Genomic DNA, 16,442 nt, shown 5'->3' on the forward strand with positions numbered 1-16,442 from the left:
ACAATCAAACACGCGCTTCTATTCCTGAATTCCTGCCTAATGCCGATGATGTTAGCCCTTTTTTACTTGTTGATTAATTAGAGGCTACTCCGTCTTAACCCATTTAATAATCTTTGTAAAAATTAAATATCTAGACCAATTATATGACGACACGTATCATGGACAACGCGTTTAACAGGTTACAAGTTTTTTGTCTTGTTCAAAATTGAGACCCCAAAAGTTGTAATATTCATGCATAATCCAAAGAGGTGAGTTTCCTTTTCTACTTTACGTTATTTACATATTTTAGACTTGGTAATGACTCTCAAACCATAACATAATCAATCATAATAAATCACTCAAGCAATCAAACATACCAATTAAATATTGAATAATTAGTGACTACATTTAATTTAATGTTGAACCCTTTTTAAACTATCTCGGCGTTGAGTAACACCTTAAGCGCATAATGCACCACAAATCATATCCCTCGTTGTTTAGAATACCTTAAGTGCACTTCTGCATCGAATATAATTTAATCCTCGTGTACTTAGACACTTAAATAGCTTCTTTCCCATGCTTATAGTATCAATAAAAATTATATGAACCATAATAAAATTCTCTTTCAATATTCCAAACTTAATTAAACATTTAGTTTAATTAAACATGCTCTCAATCATGTCAATAATAAAAGTGTGATTCATAATAAACATGCCAACATAATTAATTCCAATCAACAACACACCTCAAATCAATCACCAAATTCAATCTAACCAACAATTCCAACCAATACCTATCATGATACTACCTTGGAATTAATTAAATAAAGTCAAGCATGCTTCCACACACTTAAATAATTACCAAATACGCAAACGTACCTCGAATATGATCTCAAAATCGTCAGGACTACACAAAATCACACACTTGGAAGTCTCCTACAACCCAAAATTACAAAGAGACAATATTCATAATAAATTTCCAGTAATATATACACTCTTTAAATCACTTTTAAACCTTATAAAACATGCTAAAAATTAATTTAAACCATCTACTTTTATTCCCAATTAATGAGTAATTAAAAATCCTTTCAAGAAACATAATTCTAGCCTCTACATAAAAATTCCAGCATTATAAAAACTCTTAAACTTATTGTAATTTAGTTTTAAAACATTAATTTCAATAGTTTTAATCAACTACAATAAAATTCCATCAATAAACATTAATTTAGGAACCTAGGGTACGGGGAAAATCTGACAAACTTTGTGGGTGAGCTATGGGATGACAAAAGGTGGAATGTAGGTTGGGCGAGTTATTCTCACAGAGAGAAGTGATGGATATTTGCAGCATTCCAATATCATTTTATGACGATGAGGATGGGTGGACTTGGCATTATTCGAAGGATGGGCTATATAATGTGCGTAGTGCATATAATTTGTTGATTGAAGAGGAGAAAAGAGGGAAAGCGTCCTCATTAGTGAAAATCACACCTTGCCTCTGAAAAGAAATTTGGCATGCTCGTATTCCCCCTAAAGTGAAGCTGTTCGCAAGGAAATGTGTGAAGAATGGAGTTCCTATAAGAAGCAATTTGGTGGCTAAGGGGATGTGTATTCGCAGCATATGTCCTATGTGTGGTGAGGGGGAGGAAACTTTGATGCATATACTTCTGTCATGCTCGTCTGTGGTGTCTATTGGAGAAATTCTGTCCTCAGTTTGGATACGCAATCAGGTGAGGCTAATAATAACTTGCGTTAATGGTGTTTGATGATGAAAGGAAAAATTATAGATAAAAATTGTTGGGATATCTTTTGAAGTTTGGCATTGGGGGTTTGGATAAGGAGGAATGGGTGGGTTTTTGAAGGAAAAAGAAAGCTTGATCATGATACCATCCATAAGGCTTTAAGTATTGTTGGCTAAAATAAAAATGCAATCGAAAAATAGCAATTTCTAAGCCTTTGCAACAGTTTGATGCTGTTTGGAAGGCCCCTAGTGCTGGAGTTTACAAATTTAACGCCGATGTTGCATTTTTTTAGCAGCAACAGATTGGGTTTGGTGGGGTTCTGAGGGATGCAGTTGGGGATGTTGTGATGGCGTGTTGTGCTGCGTGGTCAGGGGCGTGTGAGGCTGATGTTAGGGAGGCAATGGCAATGAGGCAGAGCGTTTTAATTACAAGCGAAGCGGGTTTCAGTAGGCTTATACTTGAGACGGATAACTTGAAGCTGTTCCCCCACATGAAGAAAGGAGTTACTCCACCAAATGCATTCGGAAACATGGTGAAAGACATTATCAAGCTCACTTCGGGCTGCCAATTTGTGTCTTTCTCGGTTGTTAAGAGGTCGGGCAATGGTGTTGCGCATAGCTTAGCTAAGTTGAGTTGTAAGTTTGATGAATGTCGTTGAAACATGAGGCCATTTGTAAAGACCTTGCAACTTTGATGGAGTAATAATATGCTATGCTTTTGGTTTGTGTCAAAGCAAAAAAAAAAAAAAAAAAAAAAAAAAAAAAAAAAAAAAAAACCTAGGGTTTTCAATTCAAGGCTTTTTAATTCAAAAACTAAATCTAAAAATTGTATACATAATAATCATTATTAAAACATCATTAAATCATCACACACACCCAAAAATATTAACCAAAGTTGGATTAAATTAAACCAAGAGGGAGAGTTTTTTTTTTGTAGGGTTGTGCATGCACACACACGGCAGGGCAGCTACCCGCGTCACCCGCCGGTGATGCTGGCACTCGCTGGTGGCGGTGACCGAGCAATGGCTGGCTGTGGCGGTGGCCGGCCACGTGTGTGTGGCGTGTGTGTATGTGGCGTGGAGGTGAGAAAATAAAAGGGAGAAGGGAAAATTAGGGATCGGAGAGAGAGAAAATAAGAGGAGAGAAAAAGAGAATTTACCTTTGAGTATTCTCCACCTTGGGCAAAGTCTAATTTGCTCATAAGATGAGTATTTATACCCTCTCTCAAACCCTCCTACTCTAAATTCTCTTTCTACCCTTAATGATTCCTACTCCTATTCCAATTGATACTTGACTTTCTTTAAAACTCCATTGACTTTAAAACTTCCTTATATAAATTAACCATGTCCCAATTTTCTAAATAATAAAATAAAATATTTCCAGACAATTAAATAAATAAAAATGAACTTTAATTAAAACAAACCTTTTTAAATTATTAAAATACCATAAATAATTCATTTTGAATTATTTAAAGACTTCATAAAATAATTTTTTAATTTAATATACGTATAAAAATATGGGATATTACAATAATGATCCAAAAAAAACCCCTTTCAATTCTTTGATTATTCTAGGCTAATTTTCTCTCTCGTCACTCGCAATAATGGGGGATGTAAATCTGTTCCAGACGACGAAGGTAAACAAAACCCTTGAAACCCTTATATACTACTAAATGATCTTGTTCCTTCTTTTTTAAAAAAATTTGAGAGAAAAAGAGGAAGACGGTGAGGAACTTGATTAAAATGAGGATTTATAAATTGTTTGAATTTTTGTTCAAAATTGGTTTCATTTGTACTACTTGTTGTGGATATAACTTGGTGAAGACAATGCTTCCAAACTCAACATTTTCAGCAAATTCTCCATTTTGGTACATTATACTGCATAAGTATCATCATCAAGTAGTTCAGTCTGCCATACATCAAATGCATAAGCATCATAATTTTCTATGATCTCACCAAATTCCCGATCTTCTTCATCTGAGACAACACCTCTTTCAAATTCTCTGTCCAAATCTTCATCTTCAATATCAGCATTCATTTGTGGCACACTACTTTCTCCATGCTATGTTGTTTTGAGGCTGCTTTAACCTCCTATTAAACTCCTCTTCAGTAATCACTTGTGCCTCAATTTTATATGGTTTGTTACTCAAGCCCTTCCTGGCAGCAGTAGTCTTAGGTATTTTATGAACAATTAAGGCTGTGTTGTTTGATGAGGTTGGAATCAGGGTAGTTTTGTCAAGCAAAGGAGCATAGGAAAAAGTAGTAGTGTCAGCTAGGGTAAATGGCTCATTTGTGGGTAATCTCTTTCTAACAGGTAACTTAACCCTAGGCTTAGGATTACCACTTCCCCCTTTTTCCGTTCTTTTTATGTGTCTTACATCCACTGCTTCCTCTTCCCTTCTTTCCCAATTGTCTATAAGTATTTCATTTATGCTTGACAAAACTACCCTGATTCCATATATGCATGTTAGGCTTAACTAGATTAATGCTTTGGTTGTTCTTCTTAGGTTGACTCAGACCAGAATGCATATTGGGTTGATTGGGTTTGTTTTTCAATGACTCTGTAGGTTCCTAGCTGCAACTACACATTCAGAAGGTGTAGCAACTGATCCCACATACACTTAATCACTTTCTTACTTCCGCCTAGTCTATCTAACATAGACATTAAATAACTGTCACTAGTAATTTTAACATCCTTCTTATCATAACAGTAATGGAAACTAGGATATTTAGGCATTATATACCCATTTTTCCTAAACAATTCCTCATACTCAGTAATCAAATCAATCCACATCACTTTATCAACATCATCAACATTAATATCAACCACATTATCGACCGTTTGAAATTTTAACACAATTGAATCCATTCTGCACCATTAAACCAAACACACAAAAATTCAAAATAAAACAATGGAATGCTAAATTGAATTCTCAAAACTAAGCTAACTGTAAATGGAACAAAAAACAGAGAAACTAGTTAAACCTAACATGCATATATGAGCAAAATTCAAAATTTATTGTAAGTATCTTCAATAGATTACCTGGAAGATGCTCAACACATTAATCTTCAGTCGTAAACCAGATTTTTTGCAATGAATCCAACAGCAAACCCTATCAATCGATTTGAATACTCAACCGCAAATTGCCAAAAATCACACCGCAAAACAGAGGGTACTTTGTGCGAAATCTATAAATAACCAAATTACGACGACCTTGCAAATTGTTTAATTTTAACAAGATTGATGTTTTGTTGCAGATTTCTCTTTGAATTTTATGGAAGAAGATAAACAATTCTACTGATCATCGATGCGTAAAGTATTAGGGCGGTGGAAGGTTTATGTCAGAATTAATGAAATGGGAGGGAAAGATTAAAAATAGGGTAGGTTAGTAAATTCATAAATTAGAGTTAATAAAGTCAACATTAGTGTTTAGTTAACCCAATTTAAATGAGATTTGACCACTAAATAGAGTTTAATGAAAGTTTGGGTTCACTAGAAATTATGTGCTTTTTGTTTGACACCAAATAGAATCTGTAAACTTGGAGGCCACCATGTAGAATTAGAGTTAATGTCTATTGATCAACTTAGCACACATGACAACTAAAAGTCTGTAAACTCCGAGGTTAGAAGACATAACATTCCGTGATGGCTAGCCATGTCGAGCGTGGGTTCCCCTAGTATTTAATAAAATTATGTCGTCCTCTTTTTCTACAAATTTTTAAGTACACCCTAGGGCAAGGAATGCTTCTACACCCCCCCCCCCTTCCGCGCATGCTCCACCCTCCCTTTTTCATTTATGAATTAGCTGTAAATATTTATAAATGTTCACTTTTGTATCGGTAAATGTTCACTTTTGTATCATTAGATGTTCATTTTTTTTAAGGAAATTTTGACTTTTGCTACCTCTAAAACACATGCATTTCACTTTTGCTACATGGGAAAGTTTTTATTTTATTTTACTACCAAAGAAATGACATTTTGTTAAAAATCGCTACCACTTAACACTTTTAGTTAGTAATTCCGTCAGTGAGATTCAGCCACCGTCATTACCACCTTCCGGCCACCACTCCCTCCTTAGCCACCCTAACTGCCTCCCCGTCAGCCACCAAAATAAAAAAAAATAAAAAAATAAAACAGCCACCCAAGAAACCAGCCTTGCCCCTCCTGTTAGCCACCTAGCCCCCGACCGGTGGCCGGCACCGGCGAACCCATCTCACCCCTTTTCCCCCACAAACGTAGCCCGACCCCCTCCCTTTCCCCTGCTTGCTGCCCCAACCCTAGCCACCGCACCGAAACCACAATCGCCGCAACCACCACCACTACCACCTCTCTTCTTCGCTCGATCTTCCTCCAAACCCCAACAAATCGACTCGCCTTAACCTTTTCGGCCACCCCTAACCCCTAAACCACCACACCGAAACCACCCTAAACGGATTTTAGGGTTAACGATGATTTTAGTGTGGTGGTTAGGGTCGGGGCAGCAAGGGGAAAAAGAAAGGGGTTGGCTGCTTTGTGGGGGAAAGGGGGTGGGATAGGTTCACCAGCTCTAGCCGCAGCTTTGGGAACCGGCCGCCGGCAAGGGGAAGGGGAGAGGGTGGCTTACGGGAGGGGCTGGGTTGGTTTAAGGGAGGCTGGTTTTTTTTTTATTATTTTAAAAAAAAAAAAAAAACTTAACGGAACCCCTAATGGATTCTGTTAAGTGGTAGCGATTTTTGACAAAGTGTCATTTGTTTGGTAGTAAAATAAAATAAAAATTTTCCCGGGTAGCAAAAGTGAAATGCATGTGTTTTAGAGGTAGCAAAAGTCAAAATTTCCTTTTTTTTTAACAAGGGTTTTTTTTGTTCAAATTTATATACGTTCGGAATTATTATATTTTAGAATTTCTATAAATAAAAATGATAGCAAATTTATTTATAAGGATTGTTGTATTCAAATCATTTTAATTATAGAAAGTATTGCATCATCAAACATTCATTTTTGTTTATTCATGTTTCAATAGATGTTCATTTTTGTATCGTCAAATGTTCTTTTCAAGAGCTATGCGTAAGTAATATAGTAAGATGTATGCAACTACATACGTCTTAGAATTCTATTTATTTAAATAAAACGTTGTTAAAAAATAATTTTTATCATCATAAAATAAATTTAATTTAATCACAATAATAATACATTTGTATGTTATTACATGTAACTGTTTCATAAACATGAAAGTAAACCATTAAATCTTAAATAAATGTACGTATGTGTCTTGTAAAATGAACATTCTTTGTTACATTTGGTATATGTAATAAAGTGCCTTAACATATAATCCACTTTGTTCCACCTCTAATCATATGATATTTGTGTATTTTTCATGAAAAATATAAGTTGAGCAAAATATATATATCGCCTTCAACTTTCTTACTTGAGTATCCTATACAATAAGAAATCAAGTTTTTCTTTTATAAAAAACTAATACGGTGAACACATTCCAAACAAAATTACATGAAATCTAAGGATTCAAAATTGAACATTTATACATGAATAACAATTACGAATTCAAAAATGAACACACTATAAAGTAATAAAAATCTTTCAATATGAGAATGAAAAAGTATAAAATCTAAATGAACATTTATTAATATGAAAATGACCATCAATCAATAATCCAATATGTCAAAATACAACTTAATATGTATTGATATTATGTGTATGAAATACCACAAGATTATATTATATTTTAAAGGAAATCTGGTCTAAAACCACCCGCCAAATACTGTTTTTGGTCAAAAACCACCCACTTAAAAATATGTTACCTAAGAGTCTAAGACCATCCAAATACAGAACTTTGTTGTGTAAGACCACCTGGTTCAACTTTCCGGCTTTGACCTCAAACTCCAGCGTTGACCCAGGGCACGAACAAGCACATGCCTATTAATGACCCCCCTTTCTTTTTTTTCCCCCTCGAATTTTCTGGCTATTAATGACCACCACCGCCCACCACCAGCCCCCACCTTACACTACCAGCCCCACCTCAGAACCACCAGCTCACCCAACCAACACAACGACCCCAACCACCTACCCACCACCACTCCTACTAGCCCCTTCCCCACAGTCACACACAATCACACATCACCATTTCAAAAATTAACGCCAAAAACCAAAATTAACCCATTAAAACGAAGATTAGCCCAAAACAAAAAATTAACCCAAGAAACGAAAATAAGCCCATAAATATGAAAATTAACACAACAAAATCGAAAAATTCCACAAAAAAAAAATCAAAACCATTAGATCTACTTATTTAATCGCAACTTCAGTTAAAAAAAAAGGGATAATTAACCAACAAAATTAAAGAAAATATAAAAATATACAATTATCTAATAATTTTTATAAACTAACATTACAATTACATTAAAAATTAATTAACTAGATCTACAATCTAACCTAAATTAAAACAAGATCTACAAGAGAGGGTAGGTTGTTGGCTTGTGACGGTGGTTGTTGGCTCGTGACGGTGGTTGTTTGTTGGCTCGCGACAGTGGTTGTTGGCTTTGTTGTTGTTGATGTTGCGTCGTTGTTGTTGATGCGGTTGATGTTGGTTGTTGGCTTTGTTGTTGTTGGTGTTGCACCGTTGTTGTTGTTGTTGCGGTTAATGTTGGTGGTGGTTGGTTGACGTTGGTGGAGGATGTTGTTGCAGCGTTGTTGTTATCAATGGATGTTGATGTTAGTGGTGGACAGAGAGTGAAGAGGAGGGACAAAGAGAAGCTAGAAGACCGAGAAAGAGGAGGGAGGACAAGAGAAGGAGAAGAAGACTAGAGAGAGAAGAAGAGGAAAGAGAAGAGAGAAAGGGAAGCCTGAAAATTTGAGGGGGGGAAAAAGAAAGGGGGAGAGTGTAATCCCCCATAATTATGTGAAATATAAAAATTTATTTTAAAATATTTATGTGAATATTTAACTATGATTATTTATTTTACTATGGTATAAACAAATAAAATTTTATGCTTATATAGTTAATAAAACTATTCCATAAAAATTATTTCATCACCTATATTTTAATTATTATACAAGTCCAACCCGTTATTCATTAAGCCTACTCTTTTTCTAAAACCCACTCACTTTAAGCCCAAGTAACAATCCTAGTTTTATTAGAACTAGGAAGCTAAGCCACTATACTAATAAAACCCTCAAGCTTTCCCCTACTCAAGATTTATTCTATTCTACTATCCCCCTCCCTCAATTTTCACGACAAAAACAAAAAAAATAAAAAAAATTGAAGCTGCTACCCAGCACCACTGACGCCCAGCCGCAGCACCACCGTCCCCTGCCGCCGCTTGCAATCACCGCCGGCCACCAGCCGACCCCCCTTGCTGCTGCCCGTTTGCCCCTCTTCTTCCTCTCTTCCTTTATTTCTTTTTATTGCTTTATTATCTTAATTAAATTGTTTAAAGTTTCAACCTTTAATTAAAATTTTGTTCTAAATTATATTATATTGGTTTGATAATATGTTTGGATTATAAAAGATTATAAATTTATGAGTTTTGACATGTTTAATTTATTATACAAAATTTCAGATTATATATGTTGTATAATTTAGGGTTTAAACATTGATTTTTTCATGTTTTAGGGTTTGAAAATGTGTTAAGCAAGTTAATTATCAATACTATGATTTCATAATGATAAAACCCACAATTTTATACTTAAAATTAATTTTCAGATTATATATTTTGTGAGATTGGGGTTTTATGATGTTTATTTGAATGGTTTTAAAGGGTTAATGTGTAATACACTATTCTAACTATTGAATTATGAATGGAGATCTTCAAAAGTTTGAAATTTATAATTTAAATTATTTTTCAGATTTTATATAATCTGATTTTTATTAGTTTGGAGCCAAAATTAAAGTTTTAGAATGCTTTTATATGTTTTAAACAACTAATTATGCAATATGATAAGTATAGATTATTTGAATTGAAAAAACTATTAATAAAACAAATTTTCAGCATATGTTAGTAAGTTAAACTTGCTGTAATTTTATATTATACGCTATATTTTCATGATTTTAACATATAAACTAATAGTTGGGATGTTTTATTATTATTATTGACTAAGGGGAACAATTTAAAAGCTTTATTTTAATGATTTAAGAGGTTTTAAAGTAGTCTAGTATTGCTGTAAATTTATGTGCTTGGGTATTGATTTATTTCTCATTGTTTGGTTTAGGAGAGGACTTTGTAGAAGGCGACTTCTAGTTTTAAAGTGGCCAATTGAATTGTTTACACAAGGTACGTACAAGTTACAAAACCTTGCTTTTAGGTGCATGTTTAAGGACGGATCGAGAACTTAGCATCATGTATAGGGATGACTGGGTTAAATTGTTTGGTTATACATTGTGATTTCCATATGTTGTGCACTATTCTATATTTCAAGTGTTGTTTATGCTCTAATTATGCAACGTGCACTTAGAGGCAAAGGTATGTGTTTGGTGAAATGATTCATTTATTACTTGTTTTGATCATGGAGATAGAATGAGTAAAGGAGCAAATTTAAGTCTTATATGACGAGGTTAAGTGGTGGGGTGCCTTATGCACTCAAGGTGTTTATACACCGAGGTAGTTAAAGGACTAAATAATAAATGTTGTTTGTCACTAATAAATCAAGAATTGAAATTGGAAACTTGCCTTGCTTGATTGAATTGACATTGGAATGCTGGTATTGTTATGCATATGAGTCATCACCAAGTCTAAACTTGTAAATCATGTAAAGTGTAAGATGGATGTGGAATAAAACTCTGGATTTGTGCACATCTGGAGTAATGACAATCAGGGTTGGGGTACACGGGGTATTAGCCGTGCACTTTTCTCGAGGTCGTCTGATCTACGAGTCTCTTATTTCAAATAATTTTTAAAAACTAGGAGTTAGGTGAGATCTCATACTAACTACCGTCACGGAGTCGCACCCGTGGTCGTTGGATGTTTATTGATGTTTCCGAAAGGAGGCATGGGGTTTTTCTTTTATTGATGTTCCAACTGGAGCATGGGTTGGACAACCTTGTCTATTGCTTAATCCAACGAAAAAAAAATAATGATTTACCTATTATTAATTAATGGAGTCTTAGTAATACAAATAGTTGAGTCATGTGTCGAGTCCATAAACTAATGATGCGTGATGATTGATTATTAGTAGCATGTTAGGGATTCCTTTTATGTTATGCAGCTTGTATGCACTCAGCTTGCTGATTGCGTGCTTTGTGTGTCTTTCTTTGGTCTTGGCCTTCGCCTTTCAATGACCCTGTGATGATCCAATTTTTACACTTGTAACATTAGGGAGCAGATTAACCACAGGTTCTTACACATGCAGCATTCGTATCTAGATGGTGGGATCTTGAGTGGAGTGTTGGTTGCTTTTCTTATTTCTATTGTTATTTATTTTTAAAGTTATTTAAACTCAATTTTACTTTTGTACTATTTCTATTGGTTTGAGTTTTGAATAAGGGTCTTATTGGTTCCAAGTTGTAAGATTTAGTTTGGTTTTGGTTATTGGTCTTGAAACTTATATATAATTGATTTAGCTTTTCCGCTGCTATTTTCTGAAAAAGCCTTAACGTTTGAACACGTGGCGGTAGCACGCCAGTAATTCTCTTGAATATTGTTCAGGGTCCTCACAGGTTTAAAGAGAGAATTATTGGGGTGTTACAGAGAGGGGGTCGTTAATAGTCACGTGCTTGTCACGTGCCCTGGGTCAACGTCGGAGTTTGAGGTCACGGCTGGAAAGTTGAGCCAGGTGGTTTTACACAACAAAATTTTGTATTTGGGCGGTCTTAGGAAACATATTTTTAAGTGGGTGATTTTTGACAAAAAACAATATTTGGCGGGTGATTTTAGACAAAACTTCCTATTTAAAAATAGAATCATCAAAAGTCTACGATGAATGAACAATATGTGATTTATTTTTGAACATTCTCTAATATGTGAATGAACATACATTAATATAGGTGTGCATATACATATATCCAAATGAACAACTATGTATCGATATTCAAATAAACATCTATCAAAGTTAAAGTTAAAATGTACGTAGTATAATATTCAAATAATACTCATGAGCATACATTAATTTAATATGAAGTTGAACATGTATTTTTATAGTTTATGTGTATAGATATCTTCAATATGAGAATGAACATCTACATATTTAAATTCAAACGAACATTTGTTTAAATCATAGTAAACATTCATTAATATGTGAATGATCGTAAACAAAACTAGGATTGTCTTCTGTCAAGACTAAACCCTAATCTAAGGTAAGAATGTGAATAATCATATATTAATATCATAATGAACATATATCAAAATGAAAATGAACATTCATCAAAAATAATTTTCATAACGAAATAAATTTATAATTCTATAATCCTACAAAATACATCAAAATATATATCAAATTATCTAGAAAATAATTAGGACATTTAAACTCTGTTTTCAAGTTTTTTATGTCCAACAATTTTGTAATCTAATCATTCTATAAATGAACATGAAGTTCTTCGAAAATGAACATTTACGATATATTAAATTTACTAGTCGACATTCACCGAGTAACAATTTAATTCACAAATAACTAAATTTAAATTAATAACTGATTCAGTTTCAGCTATCCAACATTCGAACATTATAAACACTTATGTATTTTCACATTCTTTATTTTTGGTCTTTGAAATACTCTTCACCATTCTACAAAAATATTACAAATGATAGTAGGTTTTAATTAATTTTGAGCAACAATAAGTATAATCAGAGTAGATTACATTTTGAGAACATATAATCACACACACATAAAAAAAAGTTATAGAAAAACTAGGGTTAATACTTTTATTTTTTCGTTCCAAAAATGAACAAAGTACTTATAATTTTGTAGATATTGCTGTTGTGATTAAAGAATTTTGTCTCAAATGTCATAAATTTGGAGTATTTTGTCGTAATTTTTAGCTAGAATGAAGGTTTTGATAAGAGAGAAAATGCAAAGATAATGACGAAGAGGATGGTAGAAGAGAGAGAAATTACATTTGAAATGATAATTTTATTCTTTTATTATTATTATTATTATTATTATTATTATTGGGTTGGGGGGTTAATTTGCAATAAGTGGGGTAAATGTGTAGTGGGAAGTTGGGGCTAAACAAAGTGTTTTAAGGGGGTGTAGGTAGTTTTACCTAACCTAGAGTGTAGGCATATATAACTACTCTTTTTCCTAGCTATGGTTTTGTTCAATAGGGTTTTATCTAATAGGCTTTTTAATAAGAGAGTTCATAATCCTTTTTATATGAACAATTAAGGGAAGTGTTTAAAGTAAAACAAAGTGAATCTTATGTGAAGCTTTACAGAAAGAAACATTTAATGCTTGAAAATAATTTTTCATGCCTATGAACCAATAAAAGGACAAGTATGACCTATAAACTGCAGTATGCTTCTCTTTTAAATACGCTTGTAAAATGCAATTTACTTATACAATAGATTTACGATATCACATATAGTAACACTTTCTCCTTTTTTTTTTTAAAAAAAAAAATACACAATAGTTGGTAGATTACAAGAATTTTTATTTTATTTTTTTTTAGACACATTGATAGCTTACAAGTTATTCGTAGTATTCTTATCTCTTTTAATTTGCTTCACAACAAATTTATTATTTAAGATATTTATTCAGATTTTTATTACTAGTAAAAAAATGAAGACATGGTTTGAGGCACACAAACTGTTATTCTATCGAGTCATGGGTAACTATTACCAATTGTTTCTAAAAATAAAATTACATGAACAAGTTAAACCGGTCACCCAACAGGTACTGAGTTCAAGTACATAGGACTTGAAATCATAACCAATTCAAATTAGATCCTTGTTTCTAGAACTAGACCCAAAGTCCCAAACCCACTTAAACCGATTCCAAATCTCAACCCACCAGATACAAACAGATTTCGGTTCCGATTCTAAACCCGAACCGGGTACCCATAATTCTTGCCCACACAAATCACTACCTCTCAGTCCACTCGATTTAGAACCAGCAGAAATATGATATGGACCTCCTAATTCCATAAACCCAACAAAAACAGCCCAATAAGAACTAGGGTTTTTGTTCAGAGACCACACATATATATTCTTAGGTCACACACCCTTCTCCTCTTCTCACTTCCGTTTTCTCTCTCCTCCATTTCTGCATTTGGCGACTCCGCTCGTTTCTTCACCACTTACCTTCTGCTCGCCGCCGGTGAGCCGCCATGGTCCACGTCGTCTACTACCGCAACTGTAATTTCTCCTCTCTTCCCCCTTTTTCCCTTTTTTTCGATTTTTCTTTTTGTTTGTGTTTTTTCCATTTTATCTGATTTTTTCGATCAATTTGGTTTGCATTCTCTCTGTTTATGTTAACATTAGAAATCATCTGGGTTTTTTTTGTTTGATTTGTTTTTTCCATTTTATTTGATTGATTTCGATCTATTTGTTGTGCATTATCTCTGTGTTTCTAGGATAAGTTAATTTTAAGAATAGAAATCAACTGGGAAGTTTTTAATTGATTGTTTGATGAACTGGGTTTGTGATTTTGGGTTTCGAATCGTTATTTTGTCACAAAGCTTGTACATTTTACGTTATATGGAAATTTAGGGTTTATCATGTTAGAGTAATGATCTGGTTTTGTATGTGAAATACTGCAAATTGGTAGCTTTCTGTTTGGTTTCTTCTGCTAATTAGAGTAGAAACAGTAGTGGGTTTTATTAAATTATCAAAATTCATGCTAAATTTGACATTGTAGGGAGAAATCTAGTATATTTGGTTGAATTGGATGATTTTGTGATGATTTTAGTGATGATGTTGTGAATTGGATGGTGTATAGATGGGAAGACATTTAAGAAGCCACGTCGTCCTTATGAGAAGGAGCGATTGGATGCTGAGTTGAAGCTTGTAGGAGAGTACGGGCTTCGTAACAAGAGAGAGCTCTGGAGGGTTCAATATGTTTTGAGCCGTATCCGTAATGCCGCAAGGCATCTTCTTACTCTGGATGAGAAGAACCCTCGCCGAATCTTTGAGGGAGAGGCTCTTTTGAGGAGGATGAACAGGTACGGGCTATTGGATGAAGGACAGAACAAGCTCGATTACGTGTTGGCTCTTACCGTTGAGAACTTCTTGGAGAGGCGTCTTCAGACCCTTGTCTTCAAGTCTGGTATGGCTAAGTCTATTCACCATGCTAGGGTGCTCATCAGGCAGAGGCATATTAGGTATCATATTTCAATCCCTAGTTATGTTTCAAATGCAATTATTGATTATTGATTGCTTTCGGATGTGCATTGCATGATGTTTTCAATTGCTTAGTATTGATGATGTTCAGTGGTGGATACTTTCTTAATTATCAATCATCTTATACTAGATTTTCACTTGAGGACGTCCAATGATTTAGATTTATTTGAACCCAGTCATTTTTCGACTGATTCTTTGTGTGAGCCAACATCTAGCCGATCTAGGGTGTCTAACTTGCTGTATCTATAACAATTAGCTGGCTTATTGTGCAAGTGTTTTCTCCAAGTGCCTTTAATGTGATTAATAACCAATCACATTGTTGCCTCTTTCATTGAAGATTTTATTGGTGGACTACTCTTGTGGGAGAGGATCCCTAGTTCCCTACCTTGTAGCTTCAGTGATGTGCAATTACCTTAAGATTTGAATCTTTGTTATATAAATTCTGTCATTTGAGCAATGAGGTTGTTGTTGGTTTGATGAAGTTGGTTTCTGATCTGTATGTGATCTTTTGATTTCAGGGTTGGTAGACAAGTGGTGAATGTTCCCTCTTTCATGGTGAGGGTTGACTCTCAAAAGCACATTGACTTCTCTCTCACTAGTCCCTTCGGAGGAGGCCGTCCAGGAAGAGTGAAGCGAAAGAACCAGAAGGCAGCAGCAAAGAAGGCTGCCGGTGGTGATGGTGACGAGGAAGATGAAGAGTGAGCTATACCCGGTTCTTTGTAGTTTGTAGGCTTGAGATCCTTTAATAGCACCTCTAAATATGGCTCTTTCCCCCAGGAGATCCACCCAATTTTCATGTTGCAATTGACTGATTTTGTTCCTTTACAACTTAAAATGTTTGGAGTGCATGTTTTTGTTATGTCTTAAACTATTAGAATATGACAATATGTTTATTGTGTTCTTATGGATCCAATAGATCAGTTTTGCTCTTAATGCTTGGCTTATTTTTCTTCTGCCTACCACAACAATACTGCTTGCCCCATCCCATAACCAATCATTCCAAGTTGAAGTCATCTTGTTGTTTAGACAAGTCTATACAATTTTGAATTTTTTGTTTATGGTGATTGATATGTTAAGCTGTTTTGAAGCAAGCAAATGAAGACTGGATGCAAATTAATCACTGTATTCTGCCATGTGTGTGTGTGGTGTACTCTCTACTTGTGATTTTGGTGGTGAAAGCCTGATGAAATTAGATATAAAATAACGACAGATAATTTTGTTCTTGGACTCGAATCAAAGACGATTTCTATCTAGGAAGTGAAAACAAATTACCCATCAATAGCAATCTGTTCTCCATTCTCATCTGCATAAGGTGTCAAGATCATGTGGATGTTGGACCTGTTCTCGAGCTACAGTGGAGAACTAAGTGTATAGCTTTACATGTCTTCATATTGTGTAGAATTGCTACTGCCTAGTATATCAGTGGAGTCTGTATTCACTTTAATCCTTTCATGTACTTTCTCT

General features: G+C 34.4%; 1 protein-coding gene across 1 annotated transcript; it reads left to right on the plus strand.

Annotated features, from left to right (window-relative positions):
• Nucleotides 1-13,835: 13,835 nt before the first annotated feature.
• LOC145580223 (small ribosomal subunit protein uS4y) lies at nucleotides 13,836-15,906 on the plus strand. Its single transcript, XM_081637632.1, has 3 exons — nucleotides 13,836-13,994; nucleotides 14,578-14,959; nucleotides 15,497-15,906. Exons 1-3 carry the CDS (start codon nucleotides 13,967-13,969, stop codon nucleotides 15,678-15,680), a joined length of 594 nt encoding a protein of 197 aa, XP_081493758.1. The 5' UTR covers nucleotides 13,836-13,966; the 3' UTR covers nucleotides 15,681-15,906.
• The last annotated feature ends 536 nt before the right edge of the window (nucleotides 15,907-16,442 follow it).

Source organism: Chenopodium album, chromosome 14, assembly GCF_948465745.1.
Source record: "Chenopodium album chromosome 14, dcCheAlbu1.1, whole genome shotgun sequence".
Classification (NCBI taxonomy): Eukaryota; Viridiplantae; Streptophyta; class Magnoliopsida; order Caryophyllales; family Amaranthaceae; genus Chenopodium; species Chenopodium album.

Excerpts from the sequence above, each read along its gene's own strand:
- LOC145580223 (XM_081637632.1), top strand. The coding sequence starts at position 13,967 with ATGGTCCACGTCGTCTACTACCGCAACT. Across the intron at positions 13,995-14,577 it reads CGTCGTCTACTACCGCAACT|ATGGGAAGACATTTAAGAAG; the intron begins GTAATTTCTCCT and ends GATGGTGTATAG. Across the intron at positions 14,960-15,496 it reads ATCAGGCAGAGGCATATTAG|GGTTGGTAGACAAGTGGTGA; the intron begins GTATCATATTTC and ends TTTTGATTTCAG.